Source organism: Onychostoma macrolepis, chromosome 17, assembly GCF_012432095.1.
Source record: "Onychostoma macrolepis isolate SWU-2019 chromosome 17, ASM1243209v1, whole genome shotgun sequence".
In the NCBI taxonomy this organism is placed as follows: Eukaryota; Metazoa; Chordata; class Actinopteri; order Cypriniformes; family Cyprinidae; genus Onychostoma; species Onychostoma macrolepis.
Window position 1 is genome coordinate 18,882,292 of NC_081171.1, and position 15,237 is coordinate 18,897,528.

General features: G+C 35.8%; 3 protein-coding genes across 11 annotated transcripts in view; 1 reads left to right on the forward strand and 2 right to left on the reverse strand.

The window, feature by feature from the left end:
• Positions 1 to 723: 723 nt before the first annotated feature.
• Positions 724 to 5,826, reverse strand: LOC131523468 (fibroleukin). The gene is made up of 6 exons (XM_058749882.1): positions 5,166 to 5,826; positions 2,992 to 3,226; positions 2,450 to 2,587; positions 2,139 to 2,355; positions 1,305 to 1,500; positions 724 to 1,209 (listed from the first exon to the last, which is right to left on the reverse strand). The coding sequence occupies exons 1-6, from the start codon at positions 5,613 to 5,615 to the stop codon at positions 1,063 to 1,065; spliced, it is 1,383 nt and encodes a 460-aa protein (XP_058605865.1). The 5' UTR covers positions 5,616 to 5,826; the 3' UTR covers positions 724 to 1,062.
• A 4,087-nt stretch (positions 5,827 to 9,913) lies between these two features.
• Positions 9,914 to 12,640, forward strand: pomca (proopiomelanocortin a). Its single transcript, XM_058749607.1, has 2 exons — positions 9,914 to 10,051; positions 11,741 to 12,640. The coding sequence occupies exons 1-2, from the start codon at positions 9,914 to 9,916 to the stop codon at positions 12,269 to 12,271; spliced, it is 669 nt and encodes a 222-aa protein (XP_058605590.1). The 3' UTR covers positions 12,272 to 12,640.
• Positions 12,641 to 12,675: 35 nt separating this feature from the next.
• Positions 12,676 to 15,237, reverse strand: part of efr3ba (EFR3 homolog Ba (S. cerevisiae)) — a 31,802-nt gene continuing 29,240 nt past the window's right edge. For 8 of the 9 annotated variants that reach the window (XM_058749604.1, XM_058749601.1, XM_058749598.1 and 5 more), the window contains 3 exons: positions 15,094 to 15,200; positions 14,902 to 14,951; positions 12,676 to 14,725 (listed from right to left, as the gene is read on the reverse strand). In XM_058749604.1, coding sequence (XP_058605587.1) covers positions 14,626 to 14,725; positions 14,902 to 14,951; positions 15,094 to 15,200 — 257 coding nt within the window. In that variant the 3' untranslated portion in view covers positions 12,676 to 14,625. The remainder of the gene's footprint in view (positions 14,726 to 14,901; positions 14,952 to 15,093; positions 15,201 to 15,237) is intronic. The other variant, XM_058749600.1, reaches the window with a different exon arrangement.

A 15,237-nucleotide genomic window follows, 5' to 3' on the forward strand; every position in this document is an offset into this window, starting at 1 on the left:
CTGTACATTTTGGAATTATTTGAGTACCTGTTACCTCTGAATTACACTGAATTACTGACATATTTACACGTGCCATGTGTGGTAGGATATCTATTAATGGAGCTTTCTCAATGTTCTCATGAAATACAGAGGCTGGCTGCAATAAACCTCTTAAGATAATACAATTCTTATTAACAATTACATCCCTTACAATTATTAAACTATTTTTTTATTAAAATTATACATTTTTTGATAATCAAGATAGGTTTTAAACATTATTTAGAATTTTCAGTTATTAAGAATTGATTTTATTTCAGAAAAAAAAATTAATGAAAAAGTTTTACTTAAGGGGATAGTTCACAAAAAACTGAAAATTCTGCCATTTACTCTTGAGTTTCTTTCTTCTGTTCAAAAGAAGAAATTTTGAAGAATGTTGGTAACCAAATAGTTGACAATATAGCCATTTTCTTCCCTAGTATTGGGGGGAAAAAATACTATGGAAGTTGATGGCTACCGTCAACTGTTTGCTTTACCAACATTCTTCAAAATTTCTTTTCTTGCATTTAACAGAAGAAAGAGACTCGTACAGGTTTGGAAACAGTGGAAGATGAGTAAATGATGATTTTGAGTGAATTATCCCTTTAATGCAATTGGTCACATGACTTCTTTAAAAACATAATCTTAAAAAAAACCTCTGAATATTTCTAGCCGAAAAAGTGTAACAGTAAAACCAATTAACATAAGTGTGTATCAAAATTATATTATGTTCTGAATTACTTTTAATTAATTAATTAATAATGATTATCCAAATCAAATACAACTGTTTTTTGTGCAAATTAAAATTATCCATGATAATCTAATAATGCATGTTGTTTATAATTAGCTTATGTTAGTTACTTTACATTGAATGCTTCAGTATGTCAAAGACCAAGATTATGAGACACGTGTGATTAAAATCTTATCTTGAACGTCCAGTTGAGACTTTCCCTTTAACCACAGTTTACGTAATTGCTTAGCCATGGGAATCAAGAACGGCTTGACGATGTCACTGCAGTGTTGTTTTACACAGGCCCTAAGGCGGTGTTATGGAGAGAGGCGGGGCCTGTAGGTCCGTGGGCGGATCATCATGCTCACCTTCTTCAAGGAATAGTAATCTGAGTCCTTCCATGAGTACCACACAATCCCATCAGGCCCCAGAAGATTCTTCTCTTTGGCAGAGTACCGCCCCCCCTGGTGGTCAAGATAAACACAGGACACAGTTAAGATGGCTGGGCTCGTGTTTTATATCTCAGAAAGGTTTCATTTTTGGTTCATTTGTGTAAGACCTTATAATACACTCCATTGAGGTTGGCAAAGAAGCACTGATGGTACCACCAGCCTCCGTGAGATATCTCAGCACAGATGTCACCTGTGTCTGGGGTGCTGAAGCTCTGCTTGTCATGGTACCAGCCAAACGAGTCTTCAACTGTACCACTGAATCCTGATACATGGAGACGGTAGAGGTTGTCCTCATTCTCAATCCTGCCAAAGCAAGAATTTGTGCTTGAGTGGTTAAGAAAAAGCACCTTTTTTTGCTGAAAATATATCACTTGCTCACCAACGAATCCTCTGCAGTGAATGGGTGCCGTCAGAATGAGGGTCCAAACAGCTGATTAAAAACATTACAATAATCGACAAGTATCCCACATGACTCCTGTCCATCAATGAACATCTTGTGAAGTGAAAAGCTCAGTGTTTGTAAGAAACAAATCTATCATTAAGATGTTTTAACTTTAAACCATCCATTCTGACGGCACCCATTCACTGCAGAGGATCCACTGGTGAGCAACTGATTTAATGCTGACTTTCTCCAAAATCTGTCCAGATGAAGAAAAATCTCATCTATCTTGGATGTCCTGAGGGTGAGTAAATTTACAACAAATTTATATTTTTGGGAGAACTGTTTCTTAAATTTTAGAGCATGCAACATTTCAGACCAGGTTCAGAAAAAATAAATAAAAATTCAAACCTGCATAATTAAAAAATGTATTTAATATTTAAATAATTAATATGTATATTTAATATAGGCTAATTTAGTATTGTATATTATTACAGTATACTGAAAACTAAAATAACTAAGTGTTCTTTGAAATATTCAGACTATCTTTCTAAATGTTTACCAGAAGTTCTGGTACAATGCGTGTTTGTGCTTGCCATTCCAGTCCTCGAGGTCAATGCGAAGGGAATACTCTCCCTGGCTGGAGATATCATGAATGTGATCGTTTCCAAGCCAGAATTCTGCATGCAGATCTCCAAAGCCATCCCTGTATTCTGTCCATTTGCGGTTGAAGTTGACCTTTCCATCCTGTCGACGCTGAAGCATGGTCCATCCTCCTCCTGGTCCAAAGAATGGTTCTTTAATCTCAAGTAACATCCACTAATGCTCCTAATTTAACCCAAACCTCCTGTCTATAAACACAAAAATGCAAACCTTGGGTCTCCATATCACAATAAACTTCTACAGGAGTCGATCCCATTGAAGGGACAACAGTAAAAATCCCAGATCTGTGGACTCCATTGTAGTACAGGGATGCACAGTCAATTGGACAGTTCCTTACATGCTGAACCTCTGAGGAAACAAATATTTAATCAAATCAAGCTATTGTTAAAAATGTCCAAATATGTCAGTATGAGTTCTGAGATGCCAGTGACCTTGTTGTAGTATAATCTTTTATTTGAGTTCACCCAAGAGTTACACATCTGTTATATCATTTACTCACCCAATAAAGATTGTGAAAAATTTCTTAATCTTTTTTTTTTTTTCCCAACCATATAATGAAAGTCAGTGTTGTTTTGACTTTCATTTGATTGACAAAATCATTTCAAAATACCTTCTTTTTTGTTCAGAAAGTCATACCAGTTTGGAATGACATCAGGGTGAGTAAGTGATGCCACAATTAAAAATTTTGGGTGAACAATCCTTTTAATGATCAAATAACCACTTTGAAATCTTCAGTACCTAGTCATGCTGACCTGGATGAAGGGTATCTTGAGCGCTGAGGAGCGGACTTGTGCGGATGATATTGATCATACAGCCAGGATTGCGCCTCACACGCTCTACTATCATAGTGAGGTTGCGGATCTGTGTTTGCATGTCATGTATGAGTGATCCGTGGATGTGCAGAAGTGCATTGGCCTCTTCATAGATCTCCTGCAGCATGTGGAAGCGATGCTCTAAAGATGAGTTCACTCCATACTTCTCCTCACGCTGCCAAGACCGGAAATCATTAGTTAGCAATTCAAAGCACAGTGCACTTTGAGGACACAGCTCATCTATTGTTTGCAAACAGGAAAACAAATGGAAAACTAACACAGATTAGCTTAATCCAGTAACACCGTTCATTTAGGGATTTGAAAGTCACCCAACAAAACAATATTATTCACAGGGGTATAAAAAGTAAACATAAAGTGCATCAAAATCAAAAAGTGTGCAGCCAAAACATTCAAAGTAAACGCACTTTCAAAAAAATTAACTTTTTAAATTTAAGGAACAAAGAAAAGACGGTAGACATTCTTTGGATTTCTGGAATGTATTTGTTTTCTTTTTTGGTTTGTTATTTTTCCAAGGTAAGGTATCGTTTCATCATTCTTACATCAACAATGTTGAAATAACATTTATAAAGTAGCTACTATGGTAGTTATTCTTGTTTTACTGCGTATTTTGGGTCCTTTACTCAAGTAGCCTAGTGCTTAAACTGAATGCTTTCAAACACAAGGCATTCATTTTGCTTCCTACAAATTCATGTAGACCTTCAAAGTACATTCAGACCTTATATTTCTTAGATCAACATGTCTTTTGATTTAAATTAATATGGGTCCTTTACTCAAGCACTGATTAAACGGAATGCTAGTACTCTTAACTCATCCAATCAAAACGTCAATTTCTTAGGTCATTGTGACTTTACCATGTGATTATATATATATATATATATACACACACACACAGAGAGAGATATTACTGAGCTAAGCTAACAAGTAAATCAAATCATGATATAATAAAAAATAACTACATTGTTTTGTGTTTCTAATGATAAGACATTAATACATACAGTAATTACCAGCTCATGGGCTATGTATTTTTGTTGTACACGGATGCAAAGCATTGTTGACAGAGTGCTCGTTACTATGTGTCTATGGGACAGGTTCCAGCTCTAATCCAGTAATTGATCAGGGTTAAGGAGGCATTAGTACAGAAACAGTGCACTACTGAATCATTTGTCTCTGGATTCCTGTAAGGCAGAACTGCAGCACACCTGTTAATGTGTAATGTGTGCTATAACGATAAAGACTTTGCCTACTAAATAAACAATGGGAAAAATAAATAAAAAATTGTAAAGCATGTCAGAAATTTGTTCAACCATCCACTTGCCGATTAAGAGAGGTTAAAGGGATATTTCACCCAAAAATTAAAATGACCCCATGACTTACTCACTCTCAACCATGCTTGGTGTATAAAAATTCTATATTAAAAAAGCCCTGGCTCTTCCAAGCTTCATAATGGCGGTGAATGGGGAGATTTTGAAGCAAAATAATAAGTAAAATGGAGTTCCAGCGGATGATGTAGGACTTCCAACTCTTGGCTCCTTTTGGCTTATATCAAAATCCTCTGACATTTTTCTTTACAAATCCTCATTTTTTACTTAAAAATTCATGACTAGTGTTTTGTTTGGCTCTCTCCTCTGCCCTTCGCATTCATCACTTCTCACCGGAGTTAACCTACATCTGAAATGCCACTCTCGTGTACACGTGTACGAAATAAATGATAAAAATTTTAATATTAATAAAATAGATAGCATTTTTATTTCTGCATTGTGTTATATGTTAGCTGGTGGGTTTGTGGTGTGGTGGGCCTCCTTTTAGCCCCAGTCCGCCCCTAGCAGAAGCTAGAGATTATGGTCTATAAAGTTGTAAATATGGATATTTTTCTTACAAAAATGCATCGATTCTGCTCAGAAGAGCAGTTAAAAGTATTTTAACTTGAGCGCTGCATTTTTAGATGTATGCCGTCTAAAATATGTTTACATAGAAAAATCATAAAAACCTGTTTGAATGTCTCATGACTTCTCATGATATGATATCTTGAGAAATACATGATGGAATGCTTCTCACAGAATAGCTCTTTTGTACCATAAGCCTGTAGCTCCTACCTGCAGCTCCAGCACTTTGATGCGATGCCTGTGATTCCTCAGCTCCTCTTGAAGCTCTGAGATGGTCTCTTTCAGGTCCTGCATTTGCTGCTTGCGCTCTTCATTCTCACGCAGCCAGTAGGAGACCTCATCTGTACAGCGGAACATGTCCGGACACCTCTGCTCCTCCAGCTGAGGTAGTGTGGCTATTAAACGACACTGACCGTTTGGCATCACTTCATTGCTGTATTCCCCACACTGCATTAGGCCGCTGCTAACTCGATGAGTCTGAGAAGTGTCTGTTTTAATAAAAGAGTCTGAGGTTTTAGACTCTTCAACAGCATCTTTGGTTTTGACAACAGGAAATTGGGCCCATGCTGCCCAGAGTAACACAGCATACAGCAGAGATAACATTCTGCAATAGTCTGAAGTTCTCCAGAAGACGTAAGGACTAGAGAGTGAAATCTTCATCAGGCCCTGAAACTTGTTTGGGTCCTCAGACTGGTAAAGCTTATTTCCTCATGGTTTAATGCTGTCACTAGATCTCTCCAGGGCAGATGGCAAGTAAATGAGATGGAGAAAGCTGATTGGCCGGACATTTGCCAGAAATCCTCAACAAATGATCACCCAGCATTCTGCGTAAAGAAATAATAGAACAGAAGGATCAATGACATAATGCTTATTAATTCATTCAATACATTAAAATGCAGTTCATACGTGCAATAATTTGAATACACAGTACGATTTTTTAATTAAAATTATTGTGTGTGTGTGTTGGGGGGGTTGGAGAGATCATTTCAAAAATGTCAGAGGGAAAAAATACCTTATATTACAGTATGATGAAGAAAGAAGCCTCTTTAAAAGAAATGCATTTTTGTAGTTTGGCATAATTTATTAATTTTTAATTATTTTAAATGATTTTTTAATTTAAAAAACTGCTTATGTGTCTTATGTGTATTGTCATGTGTCGTAACCAACATGCAGAACCATGCAAAAAACTGCAGACCCCATGTTTGTCCATATCAGTAATTTCTTAAAATATCAAATTATTTAGCCTTTTTATGGCAAAGTTATTTGAGATTGTAATAAATGTGCCCTGCTGTAAAGAAATTATGTAATGAGATACTTGTCATTTAAAAAATATATATATACATTTAAATAAACTACACTTTAAAAAATTAACAATAACTACTTTTGATATGACTAATATTACATTCACCTTTAAGCTACGTAGATATTCTTTGCCTTTCTAAAATGACTTTGCAGGCAGAGGAGCCCAGAACATGAAAGCAATGCGCAGTTTCATGTTAAGTATTTTCCTCCCATATATAGAAAGAGTTATAAAGAAAAAAAAATTAACGTGGCCTAATAAATTAAGAACGTAATATTAAAAGACAAACTCGATATACACAAGATATACAAGGTCGCAGATGTGCCCAGAATATGAAAGCAACGCTCAAAGTTTTCACATTATGCATTTTCCTCCCATAGAATACTGTAATGTTTGTTTGTTATTACTGCAATAAAAAACAGTGATATGAAAAGTAGTTTATAAACATACATGCTATATATGTACAGGTAAGCAGGTGATCTCAGAACATGAATGCAACACACTGAATTTAATTTCCTCTTATTGATAACCAATATTTAAAAAATTTAATATGGTGTAATGGAAGAAGACAGTGTAATATGTGGCAAGCAGTTGAGCCCAGAATATATACGCAAGGCAAACATGCTAAATAAGCATTTTACTCCCATAGAAAACCGTTATAATGAAAACATTTAAAGTGGCTTAATGTATTTAGAAGTAATATTAAAAGGCCAAACTCAGTATAAACCTTACAGTGATACTGCATAAAAAGGACAAATTCGGTATACAGTTATATACAATATGTACACCCACAGACATGTCTACACTTTGTTAAATGTATTAAGCAATGTATTAAGTGTATAGGAGAGAAACTTAACGTAAAGTATCGATCTTATCAGGCTAGTAGCAATCTGATACGTTGGTATCGATACTATCGATATTAGGATCGATCCGCCCACCCCTGCATGTTATGGCCTACTTCCATGTGCAGTTGTGTAGCCCAGCAGCCTTTAGGAACTGGTTAACTGCTTAACATTAACTTTCTGTTCTGTTATGTCAAAATGCTTTTTTGATTATCTAAAGGTTCACTCCATATTTATATACTCATATTGCCCCCAAGTCTATATTGAGTTTGAGTTTATTTGACATATAAAGTAGCAATACAACTGCATTACAACTTCTTTGTCGAGAATAACTCAAAATTCATCAAGTGCAGTTAAAGAACATTCAAGGAAAACAGATGCAACTTAACAGATGCGCACATCAATCATGAGCATAATATAAATTTCAAAGCCTAAAATAAAAGCCTCTGCAAAGCCAGCAAATGAAAAATGATCAAATGAATGAAAAGGCAAAAACAAATGAGATAAGCAAAGTTACCTTGTACCAGGCAGGCAAACCGTCTTGTCATTCTGAATGTGTTCAGAAAGTATATCTTCCATTCATTCACTCACTCACTGTTGGTAAGAAATGCTGTGCTATTATCAGTGTTACTATGGGTTGACAGGCATCTTATCCTCTAAATCTTCTCTAATAGGATTACATTCACTGTGCAGTGTGGGTCAATAGCCTGTAAAGAGACAGGAAAATATACTATAAATTATATGCTTTGCATTTTAACTGATTGTTAATATCACATTTTGTCCAAATGTGTGATTTTATCATTTCTATGACCACTTTCTTTAATTCATTTATGTTTATTTGGTATTAACTATAAATAGTTTACATTTATAAATAATAAACATTTTCATTGACCACTTTTTTATTTTATGTATAAATAGAGGGGCAAAGTTGCTCACACACTTTTGAATCCAGAACCTTTTTTTGCCCATTTGTCCCCAGTATACTCATCTACGAATTTCTGTCTCTGAGAACTCAAATAGACCAATAACATAAACATAAAAGCCAGCAAGGTCACGACTCCAATATAATGATGTGTCCTTAATGGAAAATGCCCCTTAGAATCGTTTTGCTCCAGGCAATGTAGAAACAATATTTTGAATGAACAGAATCACTCAGCTGAGAGAGGGAGCCTGTGTGGTTGAAATTTAGGACATGCTCTTTGACATTTCATTCTTAAGATCTCAAATATCAAATTAATTTTGTATAACAAATGTTTTATGCCTTAAAGAAGGACTAAATATGTACAAGTTTCGATTTAAGGCATACAAGATCAGATTAAAATTTGCACTAAAACCTACAGCTATAGTTTATTACCGGGTGGCATTTTGATGACTGTATTTAGTCATTAAATTATAAAATGTTGATATAATAACTGAGCTAATAAGTATTGTTAAAATAATTGCAACTGAAGAAAAAAAAAAGCTAAAAAAAACTTTAAAATATGATCATAATTTACTGTAAAGCTATACATGTTGCATAGTGAAATGGAACAATTATAAATAATATTATTTATTTAACTGTATTTCTAATATATTTGAATAATTCCACCAGTTTTCAGTGTATTTTTTCAGTGACCATGTTTTCCCTATTTTGACTGGCCATGTTATGTAAAAATATGTATAAATATAAATAAATATAACAAATAAAATATTTAATTAATATAAATTTAAAAAATGTAGTTTTTTTTTTCCAAATTGCTCACATTTTTACAGTGTAGGTCTCCCTGAATTACCACTGAAAAAATGTCTAGCTTGCCTTATTTTCAAAGTGAGACATTATTATGACTGTATATTATTACAATTTTACATTTTCAAATTAAATTATATTATATTAACATTATAATGTATTTTTTTATTTAATATTATCTGCTAATATGAACTGTTTTTTATTTCTCCATGAAAAATTTGGCTTATATTTATTGTAATTTTTGGCAAAGATACAGCAATACAGCAAGTTTATATAATACCATGATTTTATGTTTTGTAATGTTCTAATTTGTTATTGGCATTCAATCTTATCAAACCGTGGTCATTTTGTATTATGAGCTTTTGATCTACCACCCCGGATATTCAAATCCCTCACCTTCCAATTCATTTTAACACAAGATTAGCACCTATGTGCCCTGACACACAACAAAATGTCCCATAATTGATTTAAAGAGAATTTAAACCTTTAATCACCGAACTCATGTAAACCGACACTTATGCCCTTAAACAGAAAAACCATGATGATGAGAAAGACCATGATAAACTAGACACCTGAATGAAGATCCTAATCCTGCACTCATTTACAACTGACTTTTCACTGTTGACTGACAATCTCTGATGGATTACTCATCCGTACCTTAGATGATGCAGCGGGGTTTCCTACCTGCACCACCCATTAAAAAGTGACAGAGTTTGGTGGCCTTGAGCAATTGACGCACAGGTAGCTTATAAAAGACGACTAGATGAGGGTTTCAGACATCAGAGACAAGCAAAGGCACACATAACCAGACAGATCAGAGATCCTCAGAGAGAAGAACTGCTTTCTGCACAACAGGTGGGTAAAAAAAGCATCCACTGAGGTTCAGCTTTACATATATATATATTTTTTTTTTGCAATGTCTAATAATGCATGCATTTTGTTCACAATGTTTTCATTGTTCTTTTAATTCTTGTGTGCACTGAAATAATGCTTTGCATAACTATGCATGCATTTAATGTGTTTGAGTATGCATAAATGTGAATATTGCTATGTTATTAATATTGGCATGAATCATTGTGCTGTATCAGATATGGTGAGGGGAGCGAGGATGTTGTGTCCTGCTTGGCTCTTGGCTCTGGCTGTTCTGTGTGCGGGTGGATCTGAAGTCAGAGCTCAGTGTTGGGAGAACGCCCGCTGCAGAGACCTCACCACTGACGAGAACATCTTGGTGAGTTACAATATACCTTGCACACGTGACTGCTTAGCTGCTAATGTTAGTTCTTTTAGCTTAATCTGCTAGTTAGCTCACTAATTCAAATTAAAATAAACACATCTTATTGAGTAATTGTGAGATAAACATCACTATTACGACTGCTAATTGCAGGATTAGGGATTTGAACAAACCACAACCCTGAATGAGAACTCAATTCATGTGGCTTGCTGAGAAGAGGTGTGCAATTAAGTGATCAGACTAATGATTGTCGCCAAACAAAAGATAGAAGAGGGCAAAAAATACTTTACATAGACAAGTAGAGAGACTTGAGGGGGATATCTAAAAGGGGGGAACATAATAGAATAACACAGAGACTCTTGGTTGGACTTTCACTCAAAACACCCGAGTAACCATCTAGCAATGCCAGTAGCCACTAATAAAATAAGAAGTCATCTTGTTTACCTGAAAGGTTACTGGTATGTCAGCTATTATGAAGACAAAAAGACATTAAAAAAAAGTCAATATTCATTTAACTTTTTGGTTAAGTTACCTTTGTCAATAATTTAGAAGCAGAGCAGACTGTGGCCAACTGGCCATGTATAAACTTTCTGTAATAGTTTTAGTAATTATTCTCTTATTTTCAGCTGTTTTTCTTTTCAGTTTGTTTGTTTGCTTTTGATATGTTCTTGATAGTGACCATTTTATGAATAATTTCACCAATTTCCAGTTTATATATATACAGGCTAGATAAAATAGAAAAAAATATATATTTATATATATATAGGGGAAAAAGTTTTTTTTTTTTTTACATGCCCATATTATGCTAACTTACAAGCTCATAATGCTATTTTAGGGACTAGCGTTAGTTCAAAACATTTTTTTCCTTCTTTCAGATAGCCTAGACTGGTTTCGAATCGCTCTCGCGGTACTTTAATGTCATACACTGATCATTCTGCGCAGCGCCGCTTCAAGTCGAACACACCTAAAGTCTCTGTAAAAAGCTCACCTTTTGGAAAAGCCCAGTCTGCTCTGATTGGTCAGCTGCTTAGACCATGTGCCAAAAATGTAACTTGCTTTACCATAATTGAGCTCATTTAGCTCGCAACTCTTCGTGAGTAGCTGTAAACAATATTTTATCCAGTGGCATCTGTAGGAAAGCCCATGCCCCATTTTTAAATTTTTTTAAATTTATTTTTCCCTTGAAGCAAGAAGAAAAAAAAAAAAAAAACCCCGCGAAATTCGCTTACTGTTCTTTGTAGGCAGACCAAAGCAGCCAGTAAGTGGCATTATGCAAATATTTAACATGGTGCAGTAGTCACATAAATAATAGCAGAACTACCAAACATTTTGTTTAAGTCTTTTCTATTGAAGAAATGAATTTGTCGTTGATTTTCTGCTGTGTAACCTTACAGATCATTTACATGCACAAACAGCTATATTACACTAATGAAAAGGTTAGCCTACAATAAAAATCATAACATAATAGGTGGCATTTAAATAGCTTCTCTGATTGTTCTTTTTGTATTTTACGCTTGCCGATGAATGCATGACCGAAAAGTTGTAGTAAATACAGTTTGGTAGTGTGCAGGATTTTTCCCCTCATGAAGTTAGCTATTTAAAAACCTCTCAGAATTCTGCATGCAGCATTTGCCTTTCCTTTAGAAAGTGTAAAACACTCTTGTTTCTTCTTTTGCTCCACCTAAGGACTGTATACAGCTGTGCAGGTCTGATCTGACAGATGAAACCCCCGTCTATCCTGGAGAAAGCCATTTGCAGCCTCCCTCCGAGCCGGAGCAAACCGAGGTCCTTGCACCCCTGTCCCCAGCGGCCCTCGCTCCTGCTGAGCAGATGGACCCCGAGTCAAGCCCTCGGCACGAGCACAAGCGCTCCTACTCCATGGAGCACTTCCGTTGGGGAAAGCCAGTGGGTCGCAAGCGCCGGCCCATCAAGGTGTACACAAACGGCGTGGAGGAGGAATCCGCTGAGACTCTCCCAGCCGAGATGAGGCGTGAGCTGTCTACCAACGAGGTTGACTATCCTCAAGAGGAGGGCGCTTTAAACCAGCAGGAGAAGAAAGATGGCTCCTACAAAATGCACCATTTCCGCTGGAGTGTCCCGCCTGCTAGCAAGCGCTACGGAGGCTTCATGAAGTCCTGGGATGAGCGCAGTCAGAAACCCCTTCTCACGCTCTTCAAAAACGTCATAAACAAAGAGCACCAGAAGAAGGACCAGTGAGGGGGGTTTAATCAGAGGAGTGGATAGGGGATTGTTTTTAATATACTGTCTTTCTTCCCAGCAAACTTATCATGCATAGTCAACAAAAAGAGGGTGGGTGGTGTTACCTGTAGCACTTAATTCTTGATGCTTAGAGTTTATTCACATTGTATTCAACAATAAATTCTGAATTCTGTACATAGCAATGCTGTGGTGATTAAATATTGTTTTAGAGGTTGAAGAAACAGCATTTAGATTATTTATTGAAATGTATTATACTGTAAATTCTGAAAATGTTACATAAAATGATTGTTTCAAGCAGAAAAGAACAAAATGGTTCATTTCTGAGAAACAAGCACTCATCAGAATCATTCAGACATATGTGCAGTTGCCAATAAAGCTATAAATACAGGTCAGACTTTGAATTCATAAAATTAGTCTTTAATTGATATTATTATTCACACCACATATGTACATCACTTAATGATTTCATGTAGGCGAACATTCACAGAACACAGTTCTGAAGTCTGATCCTTTTACAGTGACAGTATCTAAACACATAACAGGAACTAAGCTGACTAATTACTGTCCACAGTGTTGTAATTTGTAATGATCTCACTTAAATGAAAAAATGGTAAAAGCACAGACAAAACACCCAGTGCATGCAGCAGCTGACAAGGAAAGACTAAACGGATATTTCATACATGCAAGCAGTCTAGAGTGTTCCATCATAGCCATATTGACAGAGAATTTTATGCTTGCAAATAAATTCAAGGTGTCACCAAAGATGAATAAAATAAAATACCACAACATGAAAAATTACTTCATAAACTAAAAAAAAACTAACAACAAAAGGAAAGCCCATGTGGTTTTACGACAGAAAAACATGGTAAACGTCCATGTTTTAATGTGGAACCGGAACAATATACCATGGCAACAGATAACACATCATAAACTTTTAGACAAGAACACATCAAGATGAAATTTCACACAATATGAAGTATATTTTTCAGCATACACCACATTTACACAGTGAGCTTTAAAGTGCCGCGTTCAAATCCAAGACAACAAAATCTTGACGTAAACCTGAAATTATTTACAAGTTTTAGTAAAATAAAGGACTTGTTACTGTACAAGTAACAAATGAAACGCACTAATCATGGTAAAAAAGGTATATAACTGATCCCTTTAGACCCTAAAGGGGGGTTTTTACCTTTTTAGGGTAGGGTATTTACATTTCTAGCTTTTACCTTTTAATTCTGCAGGCAAAATGCCGTTATCTCAACAGGAATCCAAAACCAACAGAAAGCTGCTTGGTTTTAAAGAGAATATAGCGAAATACAATCATTTCAATAGGAATACACACAATCTGGAATTTCACATCAGGGCGAAAGATTTCCCCCAAGCAGATTTCGCAATAGGTCCAAATTAGTTACACAAATTCGCAGAAATCTGCTTGGTTTGAAAGTGATTTCTGTGTGTGCTGTGCTTTATACATCGTGACACTGTTGCCAGTAGACAATGGATTTTTTTTGCCTGTGAAATTTTGCTAATTTCGCTAATGATGAGATTAATTCACTCTGGTTCAGAAAAAATAAATACATTTAAGCAATCAAACAAACATTACGCAAACCCTTCACGTATGAAACTGCATTAATAAGAGTATAATGAATAATGATACAGGTCTGACTTTATGTGAATGCAACACATTCACTTTCTTATACACAACATCATTAAGCCATCAGTTCTGACTGGAATACTGCATTGAGTTGAACTAGAAACTTGTATTTGCTGTATTTTTTCCTCAGCTTCTACCCAAGAGTTTTTACTTTTAAATTCAGTAGTTATTGCTTTAAATACAACTGTTATTGCAACATGTAGAGACGATTTAAACATGCAAACAAAGCTTGTATTTAGCTTAACTGTCCAAAAAAAAACAACACATTTGGGACATTCTTGGACAAATGTTCTTAACTTAAGATACAAAATTTAAGGCAGCTTTACTCTTTAGTTGTACAAGAAAACCAATCACAACAGACTGTACACACTTACACAGTAACCTAAACGTGAAAACCTTATTCTGCTCTCTACGCTCTCAGACAAGATACGATCATTTGTCAATAAATTCTGTCCTTTTTCGTCTAGACTAAGTGCATATTTAACCAACATATGGTATATTCTCTTGGTTTGTTTGTCTTTGTTAGCATAAATAGACTTCAGGGTAAAGTATAGCCGTAATCCTTATCTAAAGTCTGATATTACACTAGAGAACACAGTTTAGAAGAAACAGAGTTACACCTGGACATTGAGAAGGAGTGATAATAGTGCGATGAAAACAGCTGTATGTTATGACTAGGGCTCCGGGCCGGGGTCTCTCAGTATACACAGAGGTCTGGAAACTTCATTTCATAGACTGGTATGGAGCGGCTCCGGCCGTGACCATTGCCAACAGAGCCAGACGGACTCGGTGGAGGCCTATCCAACAGACAGAGAGAAAAAGAGATGGAAGTGTCAATCACATGAGACAGACAATACAGCCTTTTTCCAACTGTAGTGGTTTCCCACTCTATGTATTTTATAGGATTGTTACATAATATATTCATGCTTACAAACAAATAAAATGTTACAGAAAACAGTTTTATATTATGTACCTGATTGTGATTTCAAAGATTTGGTTGAGTTTACTCTGCAGCAGGGAAGCCTAGAGAGAAACAGTACAGGCGAAGAGTTCATACATATTATAAAAAAGAAAAGAACAGATGTAGGAGCTGAACAGAAGAGCTGTGTTTGTGCTTTTTGATGATAAAATTAGATTGTGTACGCTTGCTAGGCATTGAACTCACCCTGGCCCCGCAGTGGGCTGCTATCTCCTCAAACGGGGCGGTCTGAAACCTCTCCACCACTTGCCTTCTGCGCTCTCTCTCCAGCTCCTCCACATTCACGCTGTCTACTGAACAAACACACAAATACAGGTGATTCTGTGCTGA